This window comes from Lampris incognitus, chromosome 8 (genome assembly GCF_029633865.1).
Source record: "Lampris incognitus isolate fLamInc1 chromosome 8, fLamInc1.hap2, whole genome shotgun sequence".
Taxonomy (NCBI): Eukaryota; Metazoa; Chordata; class Actinopteri; order Lampriformes; family Lampridae; genus Lampris; species Lampris incognitus.
In genome coordinates this window covers 46,994,890-47,022,887 of record NC_079218.1, presented here as the reverse complement: position 1 = coordinate 47,022,887, position 27,998 = coordinate 46,994,890, and the positions used below count along the sequence as shown (strand labels likewise).

At 45.9% G+C, this 27,998-nt stretch overlaps 1 protein-coding gene across 3 annotated transcripts; it reads left to right on the top strand.

Moving 5' to 3' along the window:
- arfip2b (ADP-ribosylation factor interacting protein 2b) lies at positions 1–27,998 on the top strand. 3 transcript variants are annotated; one of them, XM_056284560.1, is made up of 9 exons: positions 1–254; positions 3,769–3,879; positions 10,148–10,204; positions 13,299–13,407; positions 18,043–18,161; positions 19,896–20,117; positions 20,330–20,487; positions 22,545–22,719; positions 24,419–27,998. In XM_056284560.1, exons 2-9 carry the CDS (start codon positions 3,778–3,780, stop codon positions 24,572–24,574), a joined length of 1,098 nt encoding a protein of 365 aa, XP_056140535.1. In that variant the 5' UTR covers positions 1–254; positions 3,769–3,777; the 3' UTR covers positions 24,575–27,998. The 3 variants fall into 3 exon arrangements, with proteins under 3 accessions (XP_056140535.1, XP_056140536.1, XP_056140537.1); XM_056284561.1 differs by lacking the exon at positions 10,148–10,204; XM_056284562.1 differs by lacking the exons at positions 3,769–3,879; positions 10,148–10,204.

Genomic DNA, 27,998 nt, shown 5'->3' with positions numbered 1-27,998 from the left:
TCGCCTGAAAGGGGGTCCGCTATTATCAACAAGAGCCCGGCGGTAGAGACGAACCGGAGGAGGCCGCCTTCATCCGGCCATGTCCTCCACAGATTCCTGACCGAGACCGGTGACTATATCCCGCTCGGTCGCATCTTCGGACGGACCTGGAAACACCGCCAGCCCCCCCACTTCAGAGCCGGACGTCCAGGGATGCGCTGACGTTAGCCTGCTAGCTTGGCGTTATCTGCTTTTCGACGGGACCGAGCGAACCGGTAAGACGCCTCTCCTCTCCTCTCCCGGTCCCGGCTACCGTCTCCCGCCTCGCCCGGGACCGGGACTATATTACGCCCGCTTCGGCGAAGCGCCTTTATTTGTCGGTTGAAACTTAAAGACGGGCCTTTGGCAGACATTCCGGCGGCGCCATTAAATTATTAATAATAATAATAATAACCAGCCCCCCCCCCCCCCGCCCCGCTCCGCTAGAATACAGCCCGACCTTTCCGACCCGCGTTATTGCCGGCTCGCCGGGTCGAGGGGACGCGACGAGAGCCGTGTGTGTTTGACGTGCCGGAGGCCCCGCCGGAGACGGGGCGGGAGCACACCTGTGCTGCACCTGTCTCCATCCGCCGCGCGGTTAAGGGGGTTCGGGCCGGAGGACGGAAATATTAGGCGTCCTACTCATTTTAATGTCGACCCCCCCCCCATAACATGTACCACAGATCTGGGTATTTAGTTTGCTCGTGATCGTGCACGTGCTCGTGTGTCCGCGTGGACTATTGCGCAACCGCCGTGCGTTGTGCCCGGCTCCTAGTTGGCTGCAGTGTAACGATGGAAACAACAACTTTCACTTCTGAATTTATTTCTTTTGATTTACCTTGTTTTGTTTTTGTTAAATGGGCGAGTAGTAGGTAGGGGTCGGTAAGGAAGTCCCTAACATGAAGCTGAGACGTAAATCCTGCAGTCACCTGGCCAGCCCATGTGATTGAACACGTGTCCCGTCCCCACACTAATCGCCCAGTGCTGCTCCATATAGGTGCAGGAACTGCTGTTAGATTATTCGTGTTTCTGCAGACTAGGTGGACGTCGGTCAACCGAAATGCCACGATACCAGGCTGTGTTGTTGCAGAAAGCGGAAAACCTGGACTTGATCTGCATCACAACACAATTCACTGGAGGTCATTTATTCATTTCAATTTTCAATTCAAAGCTTTATTGCAGACCCAGGGTCCATTACAGACAAAGGCACACAGGTAAAAGACAATCCCCTAGACAACACACAGAGTCAACACAATAAAAGTGCATCAGTGGAACGAGTCGGTGTGCTGAAAGAAGGCAGCCATACCGTGTAGACCCGTGGCATCATTATGGCTGTTGATATGAAGACGTGCATAAGTTGAGCACCGCTCGTTGAATCATCTCCAGTCTGGCTTTTGTATTTTTATTTTTCACTTCCACAACTGTTGGGGAAAAAGGGCCAGGTAAGCTGCTTTTACCCGGGAAGCTTCGGAGTTTATTGTGAGCCGATCCCCATGTTTCTGAGGAGATGTACCTGGCCCCTTGTTCCCGCCGGCAGGGCCAAAAAAAAGAAAAGTGAGAAGCACTTGAGCCTTACTTCAAACATTAGTGTTGCCCCAAAGTGGTCAAACCGTGATGTGATGCCACGATCACAAAGCAGTCGGTGATGCACCGCCTCATTGCTGTCAGTGAGTTGCTCTCAAACATTATAATTTTCTGGCATTGTGAAATGACAAGTGACACGCTCTCAGTGATTTTGTACCCACGAGGCCTAATTCTGTTTTAACAGAGACAAGATGTCTCCATTGGCGTCTGTGTTTTCTCCGGCCCAAAAATATCCATCTTTTGAAACGTATTTTTACAGAAATACTCTTTCATGTGTTAGAGATTTTTTTCTTTTTCATCACAAGTCATTTCCCCTCAAAATGAAAAGGAAATTGAACAGCATACATGAGATAGAAGTTATTTGGTTTGCGACTGCTTGTGGCCCATAAACGATATAACCTTGCCGAGCGATGGTACATCCACAATGCCCGGGCGAGACGGATGTTTTCTGTAGTTCAAAAAGCAATGAAGTATTAAAACTAATGGTGGCGGTTTGCTGAATTTGGTTTTTGTTGAAGAACTGGGATGTTTCATTTGAGTAGCAACAGGGACACGTTTCTCCATTGGTTTCGCCGTGTTCGGCGGTTCCGTTTTGAGGTTGAAAATAAAGCGCCGCGCCTTCATCCTGGCAGCGTTTGTGTTTGAAAGCCACTATCTCAACCTTCAGATATGTTTTGTTTGTAGGCCAAGGCCAATCACCCTAAAGCTGATTTTATACTGTTAATATAAGAATTTAGTCTGTATAGTGATGCTCTTGAGTTTACTGCCTTTTGCCAATCTGGAACATAAAGTGACTGGTTTCATGATTTTTCTAAAGGCCCAAATCCTTTTTTCCCCTACTTGATGTGAGGCGTGCATTGCTCTGGCCTGAAACCGTCCCAGCTCGGCAAGCTCAGTCCGAGGAGGCAGGGCTGTTCTCTACCACCGGGGCTTGTCTGCCAAAGTGTAAGATGACCGAACACCAGTGGGCCGTGCTGGTTGCTGGGTTTTTTTTTTTTTGCCTCTGGCTGGGATGCTCACTTTTCCGGAGAGCCAGTGGAGAGGTTGAAACCTAGAATATTCTCCAGCAGAACAGGAAACCAGTCTCGTCCAAGGGTGTCAACTGGTGGATTCCCAGATATGCTTCCGGTTATGTAATGGAAAGGTTACTGGGCACCTCACCGGCCATTAACCATTAACAACTGGTTGGACGCCGGCCTTTCCTGCCTTAGTGTTTGGTGGAGGAGACAAACTCTGCAGCCCAAACCAAATCGACTGCTGTTCTGCTGGTGGCTCTTGTTCATTTCGGTTGTAAAACTCTTCGGAGGCACTACCAGTTGTGCGAGTACTACGTTTCCACGTGTAAACAATGGCCAGTAATCTACAAGGCGGCACCTATTGTCGCTGGGCGCAGTCTGTTTGTGCAGGCCCACATTCTTGACTCTATCCAGGTGTGACGTTTACTCATTTAGCCCACATCCTGCTCCGCGTTGCCAAAGCCCCGATAAGCTTCTCGCCTGTCTGTTGGCCCTCAAATTAGCCCTGCCATGCATGCCCCACGTCTGCGCGTGCACACACCCATACACACACCTTATCGAGTTTTGTAGGAGTGAATCCATTACGTTGTCAATCTTCCCTGCCGCCGCTGAGCCAAAAATATGGACGTGTGTTGCTGCTTGTGCAGCGATTTTTTTTTTTTTTGCAAATGTGATTTTTGTGTGTGTGTGTGTAGTTTAGTCTGTGTGAACTATATACTGATGACTAGACACTGTTGTTACAACGGTGGCGTTTTGCTGACACCTCTCTCAACGTTGGTGACTGTAGGGAGTGGGCCCTGCTAATATATTGGTTATTGAACTGGAAAATGGAGTGGGCACTTGAACAAGAAGGCTCATTGTACTGGTGGCTCGCTTGTGTGTGTGTGTGTATATGAGTGTGTGTATGTAGGATTGGGGGGCGCTTTCATCTGTGTTTTTCTTATGCTGAGAGGATGCGCCTTGCCCTTTGAAAACCCACCTCTTTTATTTGCATCTGTTATATTCCCATCTGCCCCATGGTTTGTCTGTTCTGACTGCTCTTTGGTCTCTTACCCTTCATAACCACATTTAGGCCTCACTCTCACCCCCCCCCCCATGCATTTGACCCTTCCCCTCTTTTTATGGTCCCCCCCCCACCTCTGTCTCCCAGACACAGTGCATGATGAGTGACAGCATCATGAGCAAAGCTGCCACCATGGAGATCCCCATCAACAGCAACGGAGACACCGGGAATCTACCGGAGGACGACAGCCTGGAACAGGTGGGTCTCAAATACAGACGCCTGAGTTTCTGTTCTGTAACGTCACGCTAGCAGACCACCAGGAGGCTGCTGCCCCTTACTGACTTTTTGAAGTGACCGGATTACAGGGCGTCCGGGTAGCGATCGCCGGTTCGAATCCCCGTGTTAACCTCCGGCTTGGTCAGGCGTCCCTACGGACACAATTGGCCGTGCCTGCGGGTGGGAAGCCGGAGGTAGGTATGTATCCTGGTTGCTGCACTTAGCGCCTCCTCTGGTCGGTCGGGGCACCTGTTCGGGGAGGGGGGGACCGGGAGGGGGGGAATAGCGTGATCCTCCCACGCGCTACATCCCCCCTGGTGAAACTCGTCACTGTCGGGTGAAAAGAAGCGGCTGGTGATTCCACATGTATGAGAGGAGGCATGTGGTAGTCTGCAGCCCTCCCCGGATCGGCAGAGGGGGTGGAGCAGCAACCGGGATGGCTCGGAAGAGTAGGGTAATTGAACGGATACAATGGGGCAAAAAGGGGGGGGGGATCCTAAATAAATAGATAAAATAAAGTGACGGGATTACATGTGGAATATGATTTTATCCCTATATTTTGAATCCACCGTTTACAGAAAATGTCCCACGGCATTTTCCACCTCGTTCATTTGAACCGTCGCAGCTTCGCTATAAGAGACGCTCATGCTGCTACCTGTGAAAGGAAAACAAATACCACACCCTTTTGTTTTTCACTGAAAAGGAAAGTGGCCCTCAAATGGATCTGTTGGCCAGTATCCCTTCACAGCAAGCTTTAACTCTCCCACTTGGCTGAGGAGTCACTTTGGGGCCCGCTGCCTTATCGGTCACCACCCAACAGGATTTGTTCGACTATTCCCTAAATGTATTTCACTTTAATTTTCAGATGTCTTTATTGTGTTTGCATTTATTGCATGTATTTCATTTTTATTTTATTGGTTTGTTTTTGAAGTGACTTGTAGTCAAACACAACGGAAATCCAACCGTGTCCTTTAATCAGAATATGTGAAAAGCTTCAGTACCGGTTGTTTGTTTTGTGAGTTTTGTGTAAAGCATCTTCAGAGTAAGATGGAGACTCTGCGGCATGTTAAGGCTTGATGTGCTAAATACACGCTGACGGTGTAGGGCTGTTCACCGCGTTCAGACCACGCCTCAGCCGAACCGTGTCGGGTGTCAGAGGAAGAAGAAGAAGCGGGATGCAACACTAAAAGAGACACTCGTCAGATGAGCCAGTCTTAAACACTCGAATAAAGCGGGTTTCGTTTCTGCACATCTCCCCCAAACGCCGCCTCCTCCCATCGCTGCTCTGCTTCCACTGAAGCATTACACTATTACACTGGTATCGAAGCACTTCTGTTGATTTCCTTATTTTTTTTGGATCCCCCCCTCTTTTTTTTTTCTCACCAATTGACCTTTCGCAAAGTCCCGCCCCCCTTAGTTACTGTTGCTATGACCGTCAAGCATTTCAGAACTATCCAGGAAGTAGCCGGAAAACACCAAAACATAAAGGAAGAAACAGCGCGTTGTGTGGGTAAAAGTAACAGTAATAATACGTTAGCTGTATTAGCTATCAATAATAGCTAGTAGCAAGCTTAGCTTGGAGCAGGCAGGTATTTTTGTTGATTCTGGATGGATTAATCTGGCCATGGGGTCTGCTATACTGCCAAATCTATTGCCCACATTGCGCTTCTTGCGTTCTGGGTTTGGGGAAGGGAAAGAAAATGACACCCCCCCCCCCAAACTTTTCACATATCTAGTATCCGGTCTGCAGATCCCATAGGGACACCGTTTCAGCATTTTGCTGTGTGTTTGAAAGCTTGACGGGCCGTTGCTAAGGTAGGATTGGACAAGCACCGTTCCGGGGTGGTACTTTGCGAAAGGTCAATTGTACTCGGCCCGAGCCGTGCCGGTCACTGCTCCACCCCCTCTGCCGTTCCGGGGAGGGCTGCAGACCTCCACATGCCTCCTCCCATACATGTGGAGTCGTCAACCGCTTCTTTTCACCTGACAGTGAGGAGTTTTGCCAGGGGGACGTAGCGTGTGGGAGGATCCCCCCACCCCGAACAGGCGCCTCGACTGACCAGAGGAGGCGCTAAGTGCAGCGACCGAAACACATATACCCACATCCGGCTCCCTACCCGCGGACATGGCCAATTGTGTCTATAGGGACGCTCGACCAAGCCGGAGGTAACGCAAGGATTCGAACCGCCGATCCCCGTGTTGGTAGGCAACGGAATGGCCCGCCACACTACCCGGACGCCCTCATTTCTGTTGAGTTCTGATGAAATGCCGAAGTATAGAGCACTTCCTTTTATTATTATTTTCAGGTGTTTTCTGTTTGTCTGAATTCTCTTTTCTGAATTAGATTCAGTAAACCCATCTGTCCATCTAAAGTGGAGTGGCGGCAGCTAGAAAAGTGCTGCATAAAATGCGACTTGATTGATTGATCTGTGGGGACTTAATTCAGAAAATGGAGACCTTAATTGATCTGGCCCGGGACTGGAGAGCAACTGTTTGAATGATGAGGTTTTTTTGCTTGCTAAAGGACAAATTTAGAGCTGTTGGTGGGCTCACAGCCATAAAGCCTAAACCAAGAGTGGGTGAGGGTTCAAGGCTTTCTTAGCCGCCTGTGGGCTAACAGGGTCCTCTTGAGCCGCTACCTGTTGGCGCCACGCTGTCTGCACGAGAACTACCGGTTCCACTGAACAGCCGACGCGGTCTTCAGGTTTGGCTCAGAGCAACCGGCGGTGTGTGTTTGGTTACCGTTGTGCGTCGAACCGTTGTTAGTCTCTCGAACGCGGCGATGGCCGTCGGTGGATGCCTGTCCTCTGCAAAATAACTAAACCCTCGCCGAGCCCGGGGAATACGGAAGGCGAAAATGCCAAGGGGCACAGAAGTCTCGTTTTGCCCGAGGCTTTAGAACGGGCGTCGTTTGCTCTGTTAAATGGCAGTTTCACGAGTATGCGGAACAGGTTGCACGTTGTCGCTCGCCCCCGAGGCACGCCTCGTTTGACAAACAGTGCTCCAGTTGCAGTGACTCCAGATCCTGGAGGGAGGCAGGCCATTAAAACTTATTTGCTAACCAAACTAAAGTGCCGCACTTCAGATCTTGTATGCGTGCACGTCGGAGCAGTGCCCTTGCCATTTATCAGCGTTTTTGGTTGGTTACCTCAGTTTTAATGCATTCGTCACAAGGCGACAGGAGTGTTTGGCTGCACTGTTCCGTGTTGGATATTAACCAGTCGTCATAGCAACTCCACAATTAATCTGAAGCTGGCTGTGTTTTGTCCTTGGGCTTTCTGGCCCTCACGATTCAGCCCGCTGATATCCTCTGCCTATTCACCGCAGCTTATGCGGCTTGGCATGCCCTCCCTTTTCATTCTGCAGACAGCCTTTTGATATGCGCTTGCTGCAGATTTGAATGACATTTTGTTTTTGGTGTTTTCTTTTTTTCTTCTTTTTTTTTTTTTTTGCAAGGTTCTTTTCCAGTTGATTTCTGCTGTGGAAATTTAAAGCTGGCGTAGGTAACTTTGAAGAAGTGAGCGATTGTGACATAACGCCCCCCCAAAATATCCAGTCCCACTTCTTCGTTTGCCCCCCCCCCCTCCGTAAACCCTCTCTCCGAACCAGGTTCACATGCATACCTGAGTTCGGGTGTTGTAACTGACAAAACTCTTATTTTATGCATATAAACAAAAAAAAAAGAATGTCTAAGTTACCCCATCATGGATATTATCAAGCACTGTTTTTCTTGTAGGTGAGGTATTTATAAATATCGCTATGTCCAGCATCCTTATGCTGTGGGGTGTAAAATGTATGACAGTTGTTTACCCATGCATATGAAAATTGTTTTTTTTCAGCGAATCTCTTATCTCAACATTAATATTGTGAAGCACTATTTAGTGTTAGTTATAATTTATTTCTTTATTATTATTGTTTATTATTTAGTTTATTAGTATTTTATTTAGTTTATTTTGGCTTATTTGGTATTTATTTAGTCTGGGTGACACGGTGGTGCAGTGGGTAGCATGGTGGCCTCACACCAAGAAGGTCCTGGGTTCGAACCCCGGGGTTGTCCAACCTTGGGGGTTGTCCCGGGTCGTCCTCTGTGTGGAGTTTGCATGTTCTCCCCGTGTCTACGTGGGTTTCCTCCGGGTGCTCCGGTTTCCTCCCACAGTCCACAGACATGTAGGTCAGGTGAATCGGCCGTACTTAATTGCCCCTAGGTGTGAATGTGTGTGTGTTGGCCCTGTGATGGACTGGCGGCCTGTCCAGGGTGTTTCCCGCCTGCTGCCCAATGACTGCTGGGATGGGCTCCAGCAACCCCGCGACCCGAATTCGGATAAGCGGCTCGGATAATGGATGGACTGTTTAGTCTGTACGTGATCCATAGTGATGACAAGAAAACTAACAGAAAGGCTGTGCACGTGAATGATTGACAGACATTTGGATTACATCAAGGATCGGCTCTGAGCCCTTTCTTGTTTGCAGTAGTGATGGACAGGTTGACGGACGAGGTCAGGCAGGAGTCTCTGTGAACTGTGATGTTTGTGGATGACATTGTGATCGGTAGCGGGAGTAGGGTGCAGGTTGAGAAGAGCCTGGAGAGGTGGAGGTATGCACTGGAGAGAAGAGGAATGAAAGTCAGCAGGAGCAAGACGGAATACATTTGCGTGAATGAGAGGGAGGACAGTGGAATGGTGAGGATGCAAGGAGTAGAGGTGACAAAGGCATGTGAGTTTAAATACATGGGGTCAACTGTCCAAAGTAACGGGGAGTGCAGAAGAGAGGTGAAGAAGAGAGTGCAGGCAGGGTGGAGTGGGTGGAGAAGAGTTTCAGGAGTGCTTTGCGAGAGAAGGGTACCAGCAAGAGTTAAAGGGAAGGTTCACAAGATGGCTGTGAGACCAGCTATGTTATATGGTTTGGAGACGATGGCCCTGATGAAAAGACAGGAGGCGGAGCTGGAGGTGACAGAGTTAAAGATGCTAAGATTTTCATTGGGGGTGACGAAGAAGGACAGGATTAGGAATGATTATGTTAGAGGGACAGCTCAGGTTGGATGGTTTGGAGACAAAGCAAGAGAGGCAAGATTGAGATGGTTTGGACGTGTGTGGAGGAGAGATGCTGGGTATATTGGGAGAAGGATGCTGAATATGGAGCTGCCAGGGAAGAGAGGAAGAAGAAGGCCAAAGAGGAGGTTTATGGATGTGGTGAGGGAGGACATGCAGGTGGCTGGTGTGACAGAGGAAGATGTGGAGGACAGGAGGAGATGGAAACGGATGATCCGCTGTGGCGCCCCCTAACGGGAGCAGCTGAAAGTAGTAGTAGTAGTAGTAGTAGTAGTAGTTCATTGTTTAGCTTAAAAATGCAACTGATCAACGAGAATGGTGTTATTTTGTCAACAGAAGCTAATAATCAACTTATAACTTCAATAAAAGTCCTTTTTCATTCAGTCGTTATTTGCATGAAAACAGGTTTTTATAGTGGTAGATATTGGGTTGCGATTGAAACTCTGCGAGTGAGCCGTCCGCTCAGTGTTTCGGGCGGTATTGGCACCCATGCCAGGTGGTATCGATACCCATGCCAGCTCTCTCCCACGTCAAGCAGATGCCACAGCGTTGTGCAAATGTTCTCGGAACAAGAGACGTGCAAACTAAATGAATAATTACAGACACGCGGCTTGTTCTCATAGTGGATCGGTTTTGCTCTCGTGACGCTTTGGCCTCTGAAGCGTCGGCGCCGGCAAATGAGAACAGCGGCCTGTACAACTGGCTGAACACATAACTCTGCAGAATGCACAACATCTCTGGAGAGGCAGAATGGATGTAAATGAGTGATGTTGAACTTTTCCCCTTTTTTTCTGATGCCTTTAAGTGTCTTTTTTGTTTTATTGCTGTAGTGTTCTTGATTTTATTTTTTTAACGCCAAGATAATTATAGCCAGGTGGTGGCGTCACATTATGAATGAAAAACAATGACGTATAACACATCAAGAAAAATGTTGTTCATCCAATGGACTGACTGGCTAAATAGATGCTTGCATATGATCAGCTCACGATGGCTCCTCGGTCGCCGTGGAGTCCCGCATCCCTGCATGCGGACTGCATGGACAGGCAGACTGTTTATCTCTGCGGTTTCCTTTTCACATCTCTCAAACATGTCCTCTTTTGGTTATTTCAGTTATGGATTTATATTATTTTTTCTGTCCTTTTTTTTTTCTTCTATTTGTCTTTTTTTTTTCTTTGTCATGACCCTCCTCCATCTCTGCACAGGCCGCAAAGCTTCAGTGGAGTTTAGATGAGAAGGTAGGGATCTCCAGAGGCACCAGGGTGAGCAGGACGTGTGTTTATTTGTGTGTGTTTGTACGTGTTTTAAGTTTGTCTTCCCTATTTGCCAGTGGTTTGTCTTGCTGCATCGTGTAATTTCATTGAATTTGTGTGTTGTTTTAATTAACTATGACATTTTACAAAGTAAACCATCGTGCAAACTTAATTGTGGCCCCCTATTTCCTCAGTCCCCGACTAACTCTAGATAGACGTGCAAGACGTTTCTTATATACATTCCCAGACACACAATTTTTGGCGTAGCAGTTTGATATTAGCTGTTATACAACATACCTTTTCGTAGGAGAAATCGTGCAATTTAACAAACACTAACAAAATACACGATAGTTAGCACTTCCGAATCCATTTGAGTGTGTTGATTCAAAAATGTCGGCATGTTTGTTGGCTCACCATCAGTAGAGCTGATGATGATAATATGTGTTTAAGACCGATTCCTTCATTTCAGTTTGTTATCACAAGTCGCTAAGTTCAACATCTCAAGTTGCAAACTGCAACAAAATGGTGATCCTGTCCAGCTCTGTGGCAACAGCAGCCAAGGGAGGTCAGTCACGACGTCTCGACATGCGGACAAGTCTCGGCGGGGCCACTGCTCTAAGGCCACATCTAGATTTAATTGAAAATGAAGTGCGATTTTGGCAGAGTTGGTTTTAACGGGATGAAGCGGAGTAATCATTCCCGGCTTACCAGCGCTGTAATGTTTATTCCTGTTTTAAGCCGCCATGTCAGTAATTTGCAGGGCTGTGTACCCCCCTGAAATGTCTTGTTTTTATTCGTTATCTTTTTATTTTCATGAACATGGAGGCACTCCAGGAAATTTTTCCTCTATCCATCCATTATCCAAACCGCTTATCCTGCTCTCAGGGTCGCGGGGATGCTGGAGCCTATCCCAGCAGTCATTGGGCGGCAGACGGGGAGACACCCTGGACAGGCTGCCAGGCGATCACAGGGCCAAAACACACACACACACACACACAAACACAACCATTCATACCTAGGGACAATTTAGTATGGCCGATTCACCTGACCTACATGTTTTTGGACTGTGTGGGAGGAAACCGAAGCCCCTGGAGGAAACCCATGCAGACACGGGGAGAACATGCAAGCTCCACACAGAGGACGACCCGGGATGACCCCCAAGGTTGGATTGACCTGGGGCTCGAACCCAGGACCTTCTTGCTGTGAGGCGACTGCGCTAACCACTGCGCCACCGTGCCGCCCCTTTTTCTTCAATCATTAGCTCAAATTCAGCTCCTTGACCAACCAAGAAACTAAGTAGGCCTACACCATCTAGTAGACGCCAAAGTGTAAAAATGATGGACAAGTGTGTGAACTCAGGCTGAGTGGTCACTCCCACATCTGTCATTTTTGAGACTGATTATGGGGCACCCTTATTCCACGGTTATTGCATTTTTTTATTGATATCTTATAATAGGATTTCACACACTTTCAAAAGGCTGTGCAGCAGAGCTTTTGTGCCTTTTATGCACGTTCTCGCTCCAGTTTCTTGACGTCGATGCGACCCCTGAAGTTTTGCACACGGCTTTTATCCAGGGCCAGGCGGGAGAGGATTAAGCATCAAGGATGCTCAACCGGTTTGCTAAGAGAGAACTGGAGAAATGAGAACCTATCTCAGTTCTTGACACATTACTGTAGACATTAAACTCCCAAATTTTGATTCTTTCTTCATATCTATCCCCTTATATTGGACCCCCCCCCCGCCCCCCGTTACACTATGGTTTATGAGTACCTTCAGTAATGGTTAATTTCCTCATAGCGTTACTAACAAATGAAATGTGTCCCCTTAGCTTAGCCTGATCAGAAGAGAAATGCAGCATGTGAGTGAAATGGATTCAAAAGTGTTAATTTGGGGCATCCGGGTAGTGTAGCAGTCTATTCTGTTGCCTACCAACACAGGGATCGCTGATTCGAATCCCTGTGTTACCCCTGGCTTGGTCGGGTGTCCCTACAGACACAACTGGCTGTACCTGCGGGTGGGAAGCTGGATGTGGGCATGTGTCCCGGTCGCTGCGCTAGTGCCTCCTCTGGTCGGTCGGGGGCGCCTGTCCGGGGCTGAGGGGGAACTGGGGGGGAATAGCGTGATCCCCCACGCGCTACGTCCCCCTGGTGACACTCCTCACTGTCAGGTGAAAAGAAGCGGCTGGCGACTCCACATGTATCAGAGGAGGCATGTGGTAGTCTACAGCCCTCCCCGGACCGGTAGAGGGGATGGAGCAGCGACCGGGACGGCTCGGAGGATTAGGGTAATTGGCCGGATACAATTAGGGAGAAAAGGGGGCAGGGATCCAAAAATATATATAACTCCCCCCCCCCCCCTTATTCGAAATGTAAGTATGTTGTGCACGCTAATGGCTAAGTAAAAAGTCTTTGTGCGTCACTGATCCATGGCACGCTCTCTTTTCCTTCACTAACTGATCATTGAGGAGCGTGTGAAACAGAGGAGGAGCACTTGACAATCGCTTGCTTACATGCCTAGATAAATGCCAACACGCCCCAGAAGGGATGCGGGGCTTGTCATCCGCTGTTTTTTCATCCACATCGCTGGATCTACTCTCGGGTTTTTGAGGAATATGAGAAGGGATGCCGATAACGGCTCGCTTGTGCGCTGCTCCCAGTACGGCACAGCTTATTGACATCCATGCCTGTGCACTGTTTGGGTTAGTCTCTGTTGGTGCCATGCTTCAGCAGGCTCATCCGCCCTCCGGGTCCCACTGGCAGCATGGCGACAGACTTGCAAGTAAACCACTGGGTGGGCAGATTAGCGGTGGGTTTGTCATCCTTTCCTTCAGCCCCTGGTCGTACCTGCTCGGTAGATAGATCGGGTAGAATAGGAACCAGCCTTGCAGTGTGTGTAATCACAACTAACCCTCCTAACTTAGTGGTGTTTGTCACCCTCTAGTGAAATAACCCTTTAACCCACTGTAACCCGTTTCTTCTATCTCAGTCTGGGAAAACCAACAGGACTTGTTCAAACATCCTCAGGCATAACCCTCTGTCTCCGTATGTCCCCCTTCTTCCGTCCGTCCATCCTCCCCCTCTCCTGCCTGTGTAAATCCTGCAGGATCTGCAGCAGGTGATGGTGTCAGGCCCTAACCTCAATGAGACCAGCATCGTGTCAGGTGGTTATGGCGGAACGGCAGAGGGCATCATTCCCACCAGCTCCATCAAAGGTAGGGGCTCTTTTCTCCCTATTTTCCTCTCTCTCTTCCTCTGCTCCTTTTCAGCTCTCGAACGCAATCAAAGTCTCTTGCGCAATGTCTCAGGCACGCTATTGCCCTCCCCTGTTGATTCAATCGATCTACTGTGTGCTTTGTCCCTTGTTCGGCAGACACTGACTCCATTATATTATCAAATATGGTGTGATCTGACATCTGTCCTCCTGTCTTTCTTCTCATATATGGCTTTGTTTCCCACACTTCAAGACTGCTTCAGTTTAAATGCAAGCATTTGCTTCTGTTTAATCTAAAAACTTCACAACCTATAATGTTACTTACTGGCATGTGATTGAAATGCAATGCTAACTTTTCAAAGTCCTGTTGCCAGAGCCGTTCTCATTGTCCCTTTTTAAGGTATCACAGGTGGCTGTCCCTTAGATGCTTTTGTCAGGCCCCGTAGCCATATTAAAAACGCTAAATTTGATATTTTCACAAAAATGGATTTTTCACGAGAATCCCAGGTATAGAGTTTTAATACACTTAATCTGAGATAACTTGATTGTCAAGGAATTATTCATCATGGCAGGATTTACGTTGGCCCCATGTGATATTACCACTATTGCAATTTTTTTATTATTCCATTTTTTATATTGTATTATATATTTTTATTGTTTATATGTATTTTAAATTTATTATATTTTTTTATTATATTTATTATACATTATATCATATATATTATATATATTTATATTTATTATGATATTTTTATATTATATATAGGGACATTATCCCATGCAAAACGATGACAGTTGTCTCATTTGGGTTCATTGCTGCTTTTGATTTTCCCTTTTTGATCTCATGGCATGACCTGCTTCAGAATCAGAATAAGCTGCTGAGATATCTTTGAATTCAGTCAAAAAAGCAGAAATTCTTTACTTTCGTCTTGGTGTATTCCGCAGCCTAGTGTTTCTTCTTTTCGCTTTTTTCTTTTTCCATTATGGTCAGTGAGAATACAGGGAATTGATATCAGTAAGCATTCTTGGAAGGGTTTGAAACCATCTACCGCAAAATAGATAGGGTGTAATAGAAAAAGAGAGAGATGGAGGGGACTGTAGGCCATGTCTGGTGGCGATCATTTCTGTCCCTTTTGCGTTCGAGACCCTTTGAAGGATTAACATATTTTTCCAGATTATGGATTTAGGCTATACTTATGGCTCCATAGTTGAGAGGGAAACAAAGATACCACTGTAGTGCGAGCTAAAGTATTTATTTTTCTTATCCTTTTTTAAATGAATCAGGAACTTCGGCTGCATGGGAGGAGCAGTGGGCCCTAATACTGACACTGACATTGTGCATATGTCTCTCTCTCCGTCAGGCCCTGCAGTGCGCTACAACTCAGAGTTTACCAAAAGGATCCCGGTTTCAGGAATAGGTGTCTCCTTAAATCCCTCTGGTTAACTCCAGTATGGAGAGTTCATTTCCAAATAGTAATACAACCATTTTGATGGGGAAAATATATTAATTATAAAATACTCCATTTATGTTTTCGATTTTTATAACGGCCCGATTTGTTTTAACATTTATACGTTTTAATTCAAAGAGTTTGCTTCTTTTAAGAAAAAGAAGCTTTTCAGATCCTCTGTATTTTGTGGGATGGTGCGTTTCTCCATTTGGAAAGACTCTCCATATATTTTAATCAGTCCTCATCCTGCTTTTCCTCCCTGGTTGTTTCTTTGGAGATGTAGACTAAGATGCTGGGAGCCAGTCTCTGTCCCTTTTCTCCGATTATTTTTTTTCTCTTTGTCCAGGTGGTAAAGGGGTAGTTCACTTACTAGAACGGCTGGGATTTCACTCCTACCTGAAATGACCACGGGCGGTCAAAATGACCGGCAGTTTTTAAACTCTATATTCTGTCAAGATAAAACCCCAACTGAGATATTAATGCATTGCATATGTTAGTATGTCTGTTAGGAAACGACTGACACCAAAATTAACATTTTAACAGCTATAATATTATTTTTAAACAATTTAAACTTCAGAGACACATGGTCGAACTTGAATAGCAAAATTGAAAAAGTGAAAATATTACCTGAAAAACAAAACGGAAAACACATATTGCTAATCTAACAAATGTAACAAGGAATATAAAATGTGAAATGTTAAAATAGAACTGAAAATAAATATCGAAACAGTCCCAATTAACGATCGGAGCGTAAAAACTACTAGAACGACCATGGATGGTCAAAATGACCACCCACAGTTTTTAATCTCTATATTCTGTCAAGATAAATACCCAATTGAGATATTAATGCATTACGTATGTTGGTCTGTCTGTAAGGAAACGACTGACAAAATTAACATTTTCACAACGTTAATACTATTTTTCAAACAATTTAAAATGGCCGCTGTCCAACACCTGTAAATACTGCAATGCCTCGGTGGTATTCATGGTGCGTCTGAAATGGCGTCTGTAACTAGACATGTTGGAAATAATCAGAAATCAAGTTTAGACTATTTCTCTGCACTGGAGAACGCTAGTGTTTCTAGGACAGAGCAGTAAACTATGGGAAAGAAATGATGCGACCAATACACGTCGTAAATAGTGACATGACGCGCATGATCACACGCAAATTACAAGCTGTAATTTTGACCGCTCATGGTCGTTTTAGGTAGATCGTATAACTTATTATTTTTTTGTGTCGTTGATCTAAAACCCATTTTAATGCAAATATAGACCATTTTAGGAGCATTCAGGGAGCGGCAGGTCTGTATCCCCCCCCCCCCCACAAAGTTATTAAACTGACCATCCAAAATGGTCATAATGACCGCCCTGGTCATTCTAGTTTAAAGGTCTGTGTGTAACTCTGCTTTAATCCTGACCTCTGTCGTTCAGCAATGGGAGTGACAACGGCAAATTAAAGCAGGCAATACAAATTCAAATGGAAAGGTGGCGGATCTACAGCTCATTTGCCAACATCTGTCACTTTCAAACGCACTCAGTGGGTATCGGTTCGATGTGAGCTCTTCACAATTTGCTGATGACTGACCGCTCTATTCAAGTCTTATTAGGTGCATTATTACACTCAGCACAGCACCTGTTACTCTTTGCCCACCTTTTCTTTTCCTTGGATATGTTGTTTTCTCTACGTCTTGACTGTTCGTTTCAGTGGGGTTTTTTCTTCTCACAGCTTTGTTTCTCTAGGGACGTGGAAGCTGCTTCTTTAATCGATCTCCACTCTTCTGGTTTTCCCCCAGAATGACTCACTAGCATGATATGCTCACTGCTTTCTGCTTCCCTTTGTGTTTGTCACGATATTTGTGCAGTCATCTGGAGAATTTCAGCAGACTTTTAGAGATTTAAGAGGACATAGATTTCTGTTATTTGCTGCCATTAGTGGTTTGGTCCATGGCGTTAATCACAGACAGGCATATTTGTATTCAGCATCATTACATATAATATGGAAAGTATGCCCCAACAGCGTTTCGTATCGTCTTCCTTCACACTGTTCATCTTGACTCATTTGTCTTCATTGTTTGCTGACTGACGTGCACTAATCACTGTCATTGTTTCTTACATGCGTGTCATTGTCTTCCTTGTCCCTTTCAGCATTCCCTCCTACTTGTTTTTGAAAGCTTGATATCTTTTTTCTTTTTTTTCCCCCATCCAACATGCCCCTCCTCTTGCTGCTCCTGTAATCTGTCTCCTTTTAATTCTTTCTCTTCCTATTTTCATTCCTGCTGTCCTTTCCGGTGTCCCGCCCTTGTTACCATTTCATGTTACCATACATATCGGCATATGAAACCACATTTCATCTCTGGCTTACTTCCATGTGGCTACATTTTGCCCATTTTTCTGTGCCTGCATCATGGCTAAACCCTAAATGACTAACTGTCATTTAAAACCCTCCCCGGGATATTTCAACGCCGCAATTTGACCCCAAAAATCTCCAACGGAAAATATCATCCCCCCTGTGTCCTACCTTAATACCCTTACCTTACACCCTTGACCACCCTACCCCACCTGCCCGCCCCCTCCCGTGCCACAGACCTCCGTATGAAGGCCAGGCGAGGTAGTGCTCCCCCAAGCGGCTCTGCCACCCGCCATATAGCCAGCCAATCTCATGAATACCAAGGTACAGAGGGGGGAAAAGGTGTAGATATTGACCTTAAGGTTAAAACACAGATCCAAAGGGGGTTAGATGATTGGGTTACAGATTGGTCCGTGAATTAAAGAAATGACATTTGGAACCACCCCCAAATACCTGTTGTGGGCCGGTTACAACCACACCAATGTAAAAGACCCTGTATGTGTGACATTATATCAGATTTCTACTTGGATTCATTCTTTGCCTTATTTGTATCATTTATCCACTCATTAGCTCCCTGTCTCTGCTGCGCATGTTGCCACAGTCCTTTTAATGCCAGGCCTTAGGGTAGAAATTAGAGCATATCTATTTCAGAAATCAACCATCCTCAGTTAGTTTTGTCTTTACAAAATGCATACAGATGTTTCAAATAGACCCCAGATTTTTTTTATCAAGTCTAGAATTCTCTTGTTTATCTAATTTGTAGTCTCATTTCCGATTGTGTGTTGTGTGTGGTTTTGAAGTGTGATGGCCTGACCACACTCATGTCCTTTATCCCCGACAGGGTCCAGCATGCATCACAGCAGCAGCAGCAGCTCGTCGATGATGTCGGAAGAAGCCAGCCGAGGCGTGGCCGTGGAAAAGCTAGAATTCATGAAGAAATGGGGTCTTAACACCTACAAGGTACCTGAGCTTACCCTGTGCAGCTAGCTACCTTGGCTAGCTTGCGAAACCTAGGATTGGATACTACCAGAAAGCCCAAGAGGGATTTGGTGATGCCTTTTTGGTATGCACTGCCACTGGCAACAGGCGTTGTGTCAGTTAACCTTCCTGCTTACCCAATTTCCCCTCGGGGATGAATAAAGTATTCTGATTCTGATTCTGGAGCCCCTGCTTGGTTATGAATGAATCCCTTCAAGAGCCACTTGTTTTCATCTCCCCTACTGAATTCCTCTCCCTGCCTTCCTGCCATTTTAACAAACGGAAAAAGATTTAACTCCAACACTCCTTGAAATAAAAGGTGGTAACATCACAGAACTGCAATATGAGTAATACCAGTGCAGTATTTGGTATGTGAGTATTATATAGTAGAAGCCCACTATCTACAGGTTACATGTTGTGCAGATGTTATGTTTTGCATTATTTTTGTTTCATTATTGCACTATTTCTTTTTTAGATTTTTACTATAATTGATTGTAAAGATACTTTTTATTACCTAAATCCCTATACTAATTACTTCCTTGCCCACTTAATAGACACCGATCAACTAAAACATTAAAACCACCTGCCTAATATTGTGTAGGTCCCCCTCGTGCCATCGAAACAGCTCTGACCCATTGAGGCATGGACTCCACAAGATCTCTCAAGGTGTCCTCTGGCATCTGGCACCAAGATGTTAAGCAGCAGATCTTGTATGTCCTGTAAGTTGCAAGATGGGGCCTCTGTGGATCGGACTTTTTTTGCCCAGCACATCCCACAAATGCTTCATCGGATTGAGATCTGAGGAATTTGGAGGCCAAGGCAACACCTTGAACTCTTGTCATGTTCCTCAAACCATTCCTGAACAATTTTTGCAGTGTGGCAGGGCACATTATCTTGTTGAAAGAGGCCACTGCCGTCAGGGAATGCTGTTGCCATGAAGGGGACAGCATGGGTACTCTGACCGGTCTGCGGCTAAGCAGCCCCATATGCAACAATCTGTGATGCACGGTGTGTTCTGACACTATCATAACCAGCATTAGCTTTTTCAGCAATTTGAGCAACAGTAGCTCTTCTGTGGGATCGGACCAGGCGGGCTAGTCTTCGCTCCCCACATGCATCTATGAGCCTTGGGCGCCCGTGACTGTCACCAGTTCACCGGTTGTCCTTGCTTGGACCACTTTTGGTAGGTACTGACCACTGCATACCGGGAACATCCCACATGACCTGCCGTTTGGGAGATGCTCTGACCCAGTCGTCTAGCCATCACAATTTGTCCCTTGTCAAAGTTGCTCAGATCCTTAAGCTTGCCCATTTAAAAAAAAAAGAAATTGCTTCCAACACATCAGCTACAAGAATTGACTGTTCACATGCTGCCTAATATATCCCATCCCTTGACAGGAGCCACTGTAACGAGATATTATTCACTTCACCTGTCAGTGGTTTTAATGTTTTGGCTGATCGGTGTATACCCTCATACACAGATATTCATAAGGTGTTAGTGCTCTATTCTACACATTCTTGGACAAGTAGAATGTTACATTGTATCCCCCATATTTTAATGAGCATCACACCAAGTCAGATTCCTCATGAGTACAAACTTAAATGCCGATTGATGAAACTCAACTAGAAAGGGTTTATATTGCGGTGTTGATTGTTTTTATGTATTTGTTCCCCGTGTCTCTCTCTCCATCGTTCGTTTCCTGTGCCGTCTGACAGTGTACAAAGCAGATGATCTCGGAGCGCTTTGGCCGGGGCTCTCGGACCGTGGACCTGGAGCTGGAGGCCCAGATTGAGGTGCTGAGGGACACCAAGAGGAAATACGAGAACGTCCTGCGGCTTGCCAGAGCGCTGACTAACCACTTCTACAGCATGGTGCAGACGCAGCACGCACTGGGTGACACCTTCGCTGATCTCAGCCAGAAATCTCCAGAACTACGGGTGAGACCTTAACCCCTTCTGTTTACCCACAATCTTCATTCTGTAGTCAGAATTCCAATGAACACAAGGTGAGGTGGAAAGATTTAGTTGTGATTCAACGAACGTACCAGTGTTTTGTGCAGTGGCATTATAGATACTGTGCCCTGTATAAGCTGAAGCACCGGGTCCCCATGTGTAACCATGTGCATTAAACATCTTGATTGCCTTCACAGGATGAATTTGGTTACAATGCAGAGACACAGAAGTTGCTGTGTAAGAATGGTGAGACTCTACTTGGTGCCATCAACTTCTTTGTGTCCAGTATCAACACACTTGTCAACAAAACCATGGAAGATACCCTGATGACCATCAAGATGTATGAGAGCGCAAGGTGAGGACCTTGACTGGCTGTACTTCGTTTCAACTCACACATCAGTTTGATATCTGGTTGGATATGAAACAAAGGGTTCAAGACAAAAAATAGTGGGACTGTGGAACAAAAAGATGTGATAGCCTATCCTCTGCTGATTAAATAAAAATACTGCAGTTATCTTGGTGAATGCAACAACACAAAAAAAAAAGTGTGACAACAGGAAATTTTGCCATACAATCTTTAGCCATGAGGCAGATCCTAATCCACCTCAACCTAAAACTGACATTTTAGATTGAGGTGGATTAAGTTCTCCTTGGCTGCAATTTAAAGACAAGAGTTTAAGTGATTTAAACTGAAAGATTTTGAGAATGTGAAGCAATTAATGACATAGTCGAATTTTAGATACCATTATGATTATACTAGCAGAGGTGCCCGGCATTGCCCGGGGAAATTTTTCTCACCAAAACAACCAACATGATCGGATCTTTACGATATAAGCGATGATGAAATATAGGATAATTTATGATATGATAGATGTAATAAACGAATGTCGACTAAACGAATGTTATAAACGAAAATTATCAAATGTCATAATTTCCAGTCCATTCATCAAGCTTCTTTGCCAATGTGTGTATTAATCGCCGCAAATCTGCTGCCGCCGCCGCCACAAATAGCCACAAAATAAACTCAATTTTGCAAATCAAATTTTTTGCTTGGTTTTTGAAATATTTTTCGAACTGTGCAATCCTTGGAAAGTGCTGATTGTAAAGATACCTTCTTTTTGTGCTACAGTGAGTATTTCTGGAGTTTTAAGCGAAAATACAAACATACACTCTTGATTTGTATATATTAGATTATCCTCTTTCAATGTTGTATTCTGTAAATTGTGTAAACACAACATCCATTATACGTTGTCCATCTTGGGAGAGAGGTCCTCCTCTTGCTCTCCCTGAAGTTTTGTCCTATTGTTTCTCCCTATTAAAGGTTTTTTTTTTTTTAGGGAGTTGTTCCTTATCCCATACGAGGGTCTAAGGACAGGATGTTGTGTTACTGTAAAGCCCCTTGAGGCAAATTTGTAATTTGTGATATTGGGCTGTACAAATAAAATTGACTATTGACTTTTTTTTTTTACCCTGCCCTTTGGGGGTTGAGTAGAAATACAGAAAATGGGCATTTTGCAGTTAGGCTAGGAGCTATCATATTTAGCTTTGATGAGGGTAGCTGGCATGTTACTCTTAATGAAGGATATGTTTTAGGCAGTATTCATTCATTTATTCATTCACTCATCCATCATCAGCTGCTTCTCTGGGGTCGGGTTGCGGTGGCAACAAACTAAGTAGGGCACTCCAGACATCCCTTTCCCCAGCAATGCCCTCCAGCTCCTCCTGGGGGATCCCAAGGCATTCCCAGGCCAGATTGGACATGTAGTCCCTCCAGTGAGTTCTGGGTCTACCCTGGGGTCTCTTCCCAGTTGGCTGTGCCTGGTAAACGTCCAAAGGAAGGCGCCCAGGGGGCATCCTAATCAGATGACCGAACCACCTCAACTGGCTCCTTTCGATGTGAAGGAGCAGCGGCTCTACTCCGAGCTCCCTCTGGATGCTGAGCTCCTCACCTTATCTCTAAGGCTGAGCCTAGACACCCTACGGAGGAAACTCATTTCAGCCGCTTGTATCCCCGATCTCACCCGTTTGGTCACCCAAAGCTCATGACCATAGGTTAGGGTTGGAACGAAGATTGACTGGTAAATTGAGAGCTTTGCCTCCCGGCTCAGCTCCCTCTTCACCACAGCGGTCCGGTACAATGTCTGCATTACTGCTGATGCTGCACCAATCCGCCTGTCAATCTGCCTGTTTTAGGTAGTATTAGATTACTATATACATGCATGAGTGACCCAGTAAAGCTTAAAATGGGCTGCAAGTGTTACGTTGCTCGCTGTTACACAAACGTTTGATTTGATTGCACCTATACTACATTTTTAAAAACCAGTATCTGGATTTCAGGAGATCCATCTTTTTTTCCATCTGAATTTATTACACCTTTTACCAAAACTTTCTCCTTCCTTTCTTATTCACCAGACTTGAGTTCGACGCCTACCGGGCAGACCTTGAGGAGCTGAGTCTGGGTCCGAGGGATGCGGTGGCCATGGCTCGTATGGAGACTGCTCAGCAACAGTACCAGGTCCACAAGGACAAGTACGAACGCCTGCGCTCAGATGTTATCATCAAACTCAAGTTCCTGGAGGAGAACAAGGTTAGTCAGAGGAACAGCTTGCTGATTTTGTTTCTAATTCAAACCCACAGTCCTGAAGATTTGCTTGCCAACAAACAATCCTTTTTGATAATTTGTATCCCCCAGCAGTAGGAAAGGAACTGACAAAATAGCAGCGACGACTCTTTTTCATTTGGAGTAAATCTGAGATTGGGCAGGATCAAACGCCAGTACACTTACCGGTATCACCCTTGGTGTCCGAAGTTAATCGAAATGAAAATCTCATGGATTTATACGTAGATCCAGTTGGTGGTAAGGGTATGTTTACAGTACGTAAATTGGTACTGCCTCAACTCCAATTTGTGTTGATCTGAAAACACAGGTAAACTTGTCTTTCCTTTTTATGATAGTCAGCCTATTCGGTGCGTGATGACTTGGCTTTTTTGTCCTACATCATCAAATTGTCCTAGATAACAAAAACAATGGGTAGTGGCATCCATTTTACATCAGGACTCAGGAGCACTTTGCCATTTCCCCCAGCCCAGAGCAGTGCAACACAAAGACAAAAACAACATATCCAGAAACTACAAGAACACACATACTAACTAACACATATATCCAAACTAAACAAAAAAAATCTGTCCAAGGAAAGGAATGCCAGCCAGGATGACTGTCGGAAGCGCTGGTCTGTATGGGCTGGCAGTTAGCTTAGTCTGCCTTGCTTCCGCGTCCTGTCAGACCCCCGTCCTCGGTCGCAGCTCCAGGCAGGGCCGTGGTCCCTGGGCCCGCAAGACGCAGCAGACCAAGTTCTCCCAGCCGATGCAGCGCCAGCTCTCTCAGCCATCAAATGAAGACAACATTTAAACGCAGACATGGACAAAGACACTGCATGGACGGTACTGGGTGAGGCCGCTGCAAACGTGAATTCACGCTGCCATCTTCATTATCCTGGATAATGAAGTGGAGCATGTACCACTGGTTTCTTTTTTGTGTATGTGTTTGGTGCAACGGAGGCAGCAGAGTGGCAAAAGGAAGTAGCCAACGTTGAACTGTTGGCTAACAACTTAGCAAGAAATCTTACCTCCTTGTTGCCAGTTTATCAACAAAATGAGGTGAAAAGGTTGTGTTGAGATAAGATTCTACTCGGCCCAAAAAGCTGAAAAACTTTTTCCACACCCACTTCTCTGACTTATGGCTGCTTGCCACGTTTTTCAGTGTGAAAGACAGTGTGACACTTTGAAGATTGTGAGCCTGCTCTCCAAATAACCGTCACAGAAATATCACCCTTTCATGCCCCGTCATTGACAGCACGGTGACGCAGTGGTTAGCCCTGTTGCCTCCCAGCAAGAAGGTTCTGGGTTCGAACCCCAGGCTGTCCCAGGTCCTCTCTGTGTGGAGTTTGCGTGCTCTCCCCGTGTCTGCGTGGGTTTCCTCCAGGTGCTCCGGTTTCCTCCCCCCATCAAAAAGACATGCATGTTAGGGTTAATACTCCTGTCTACGCCTCTGAGCAAGGCAGTGGAAAGAAGAACTGGAGGTGGTCCCTGAGTGCTGCAGCTGCCTATTGCTGCTATACAATAGGATGGGTTCTTTTCATCTCTCCCTGACTTGAAAATAAGTACACATACACCCACACTTAGAACTATCTTCCTCTGCCTCACCCTTTAAAACAAGTGCACACACACACACACACATATATATAGATCACCTCTTCCTGATCTCCTCTTGTCTCCTTTGCCTCCAGGTTAAAGTGATGCACAAGCAGCTCCTTCTCTTCCATAATGCCATCTCTGCATACTTTGCCGGGAACCAGCAGCAACTGGAGCAGACGCTGCAGCAGTTCAACATCAAGCTGAAGCCCCCTGGTGCCGACAAGCCCTCCTGGTTAGAAGAGCAGTGAGAGGACACCTGGGAAGCCCCGTCTCCTCCTCCTCTTCCTCCACATTGTTTACCTGCTAGAATACACCCCCACCTCGCAGAGGACCACCACAAGGAGACCCATGAGGACTAATGGGTGGCTGCAGATATGGATGCTAGAGCGTATGGACGGATGATTGGACGGATTTATCAATGAGCAGGATAGAAGCAGCCGGAACCCTATCAGCCAGTGTCATGGATGGTCAATGATCAGCGGGCTTCTAGTGCCTCTTTCTCCCCCCCCCCCTCTCTCTTTGTGTCTCCATCTGGCTTCCTCTTATCCTTTTCAGTAGCTGTGTTCGGCTTTGTCTCTCTTTCGGTCTCGCACACAACAAATTGTTTGACTCGATCCTTCTGTCTCCCTCAGCACCGTCTTTTTTTGTTCTGTAGGTTTGTGTTCAGACACTTTGGCATCATATTTGCTGCACCCCTCAGGTGCTCCCTCAAGTGTGCGGGGGGTTAATTTCTCCCCCACCCATTCGAGTCGGTGCGGATAGAGACAAGGAGACGGACTTAGCCCGCCGACGCATCAGGACTCTTCCAGACCTTTACGTTCTCCCGGTGTGCCTCCTCGTATGTTGTGTTGTATTTAATGGACCGATGGCATGGAGGAAGTGAGGTTAGATTTAAAACAGAAGGTTTGTGTTGTTGTTTTTTTTTTACGGTACTCTGGAAGTAGAATGTCCATATATTTCAAATCAATGTACATTTCAGATTATGTACCGGTTGTCTCTGAAGGAAATATTATACGATTGTTTGTAGCTCGGGACACACGATGCTGTGTTCAGCCTAGTTTCTGTTTCATTTGAATGTCATCTTTATATATATATATATACATATATATATATATGCTAAGGTAATCAAATCAGTTGTTGTTGAGTGTCGGGTAAGGACAGAGGACAACGCAGTCCTTATTTAAACCTATAACCTGAGAACCCCTATGGCTTCAAATGGTATATGCAATGACCGTTTATAAAACACTGCCGCAGCTTCCCAAAACTACACTGGTTTTGGTCTCCTTTTTTAAACGTTTTCCCCCTTTTAGTCTGTGCCAGAGACCTAAGAAACCTGTCTTGTCCCCCCCCTTTTTTTTTCCCCTCCCCAATTGTACCCGGCCAATTACACCACTCCTCCGAGCCGTCCTGGTCGCTGCTCCACCCCTTCTGCCGATCCGGGGAGGGCTGCGGACTACCACATGCCTCCTCAGATACATGTGGAGTCACCAGCTGCTTCGTTTCACCTGACAGTGAGGAGTTTCACCAGGGGGACGTAGCGCGTGGGAGGATCACCCTATCCCCCCCCCCCCGAACAGATGCCCCCAACCGACCAGAGGAGGCGCTAGTGCAGCGATCAGGGCATATACCCACATCCGGCTTCCCACCCGCAGACATGGCCAGTTGTGTCTGTAGGGACGCCCGACCAAGCCGGAGGTAACGCGAGGATTCGAACCGGCGATCCTCGTGCTGGTAGGCAACGGAATAGACCGCCACGTCACCCGGACGCCACCTGTCTTGTTTCTAAGGTGACTTGAGTGACAGTGTGTGTAGCCCCGAGTCCACTCCCCTTAAGATTAATGTCTCTGAGGACGAAGAACTCAGAGGAACCGCCAGCTGACCCGAGAAAGATGAACCAGTCAGCCGGCCATGCTCCACAAACCTGACTAAATTCACTCGGCTATTTAATCACTGACTATTTAGAAGTATTCATTACCTGGTGTTTGTTTGTTTCTTCTGTGTTTCCAAGTCAGGGTCCCACAATCTATGAAGACCATCTGTTAAATGAAACTACTACCAGATCTGCTGCTGTGGCAGAACAGTAAACGTGTATGGTTATCTTCATTCCTGCTGAGGATTAGTGATCCAAAGTGACTATTATCACTTTTCTAATAGCAAGTGTGTAACAAAGAGTAGCTGGAAATAACACTTAACAAATCCATTGTTTGTCTACTTTAGCAGGAGCTTTGTTCCAATATCAACTCATACAATGAGACTGTATTTTTGTGGGGTTTTGTTTGTTTGTTTTTTTTTTTAAAATATATATGATTATATGTGTTTATGAGCTTTATCATGTATGTCAGTCTCCAGGAGTTAACATACTCTCCAGCACACGGCTTACATTCTGGTCTGTGTAATAATAGTACAACATTCATAACACGAATAAAACGGTGACATAATTTGTTATGACATCATATCCTGGAAAGAAAGCTTTGGGCCAGCCAAATCCATGATCACTTGTTGTGTTTCCAAACCGGTCCTTTTTGTAGAGAGAACAGATTGGTGATATCCTGTAACAGGTGTCGCTCAACAGATACCGCGGCGAACCCTGCAGTTCCTGTGCAGTAATGGAGCGACGGGTTCGAGGTCGCCCACAGTCGAGGATGCGTGAAGCCAAATGACGAGTGTGGTCATCAACAGTTGAAGGAATATGTCCTTTTTTTTATACAATGCAGCATTAAACCTCTGATAGCCACCAGGGAAGATGTCAATAGGAGACAGAAGTCCACTAGATCTATCGATTTATGGGTCGGCCCTTTTAACAGTTGGTCTCGTTTGTATTTGCATGGCGGCAATGATAAAAGTGCGGGTGTTGGTGTATGTGAATGCAGAGGTGCTGTACTCTTGGCCTTCAGCGTGCCAGCTCGCATGTAGTATTGTAATACCATGCTTCCAGTTGTTGATTTGAATTTTACTCTGGCTGGAGCAGAATCTGTTAGAGCTTAATGCGACGCCGCTGTCCTAAAAATAGCTGTTATTTTAGAAGAGAGCGGATTTGTAAAAAGGAAATAAACTGTATCCTAAGAATTGTTGATTTGAGATGTATTGAAAGCAGTCTGCTGAATCCTCATGTGTCACTTTGTCAAATGGACACGATTTACTCTGGCTGAACCGAGTCCTAGAGGAAGGCCCGTGGCCTCACCCCTGTGGCCTGTTCTGAAAAATGGCAGTTCCCATGTCCACTTGACCTCTGCACAGCAATATATTTACCTTAATGTGACCCTGCTCTGCACACCAGCCCCGTTCCTACACCCTGACCCCAGCACCACATTGACCCCGCCCTGAAATATAACAAGTGGCTAGAAATCCTCCAATTTGTAGAGCCTCAAACATTGATTTGTCTTGTGAAAACCGTGTGGCAGGTGTTGATGCCACTCTTAAAAGTAGTGTGCGTATGTAGATGGTCGCTGACGGAACCTGAGATTTATAAATGATACTTTATTTCTCTACAATCAATATTTTCCAGGTACTGGTGTACTGTGCAGTATGAATGATTGTGCATAACGATATTTCAGATGATCACGGGTGAGAGTGACGTGTCACATGGATCGGTGTAATATTCTGCCTTCATCCCTCACTCAGACCCAACTCCCCTCCAAGGGAATAACATTAAAAAAGTACATGTTTTCAAAA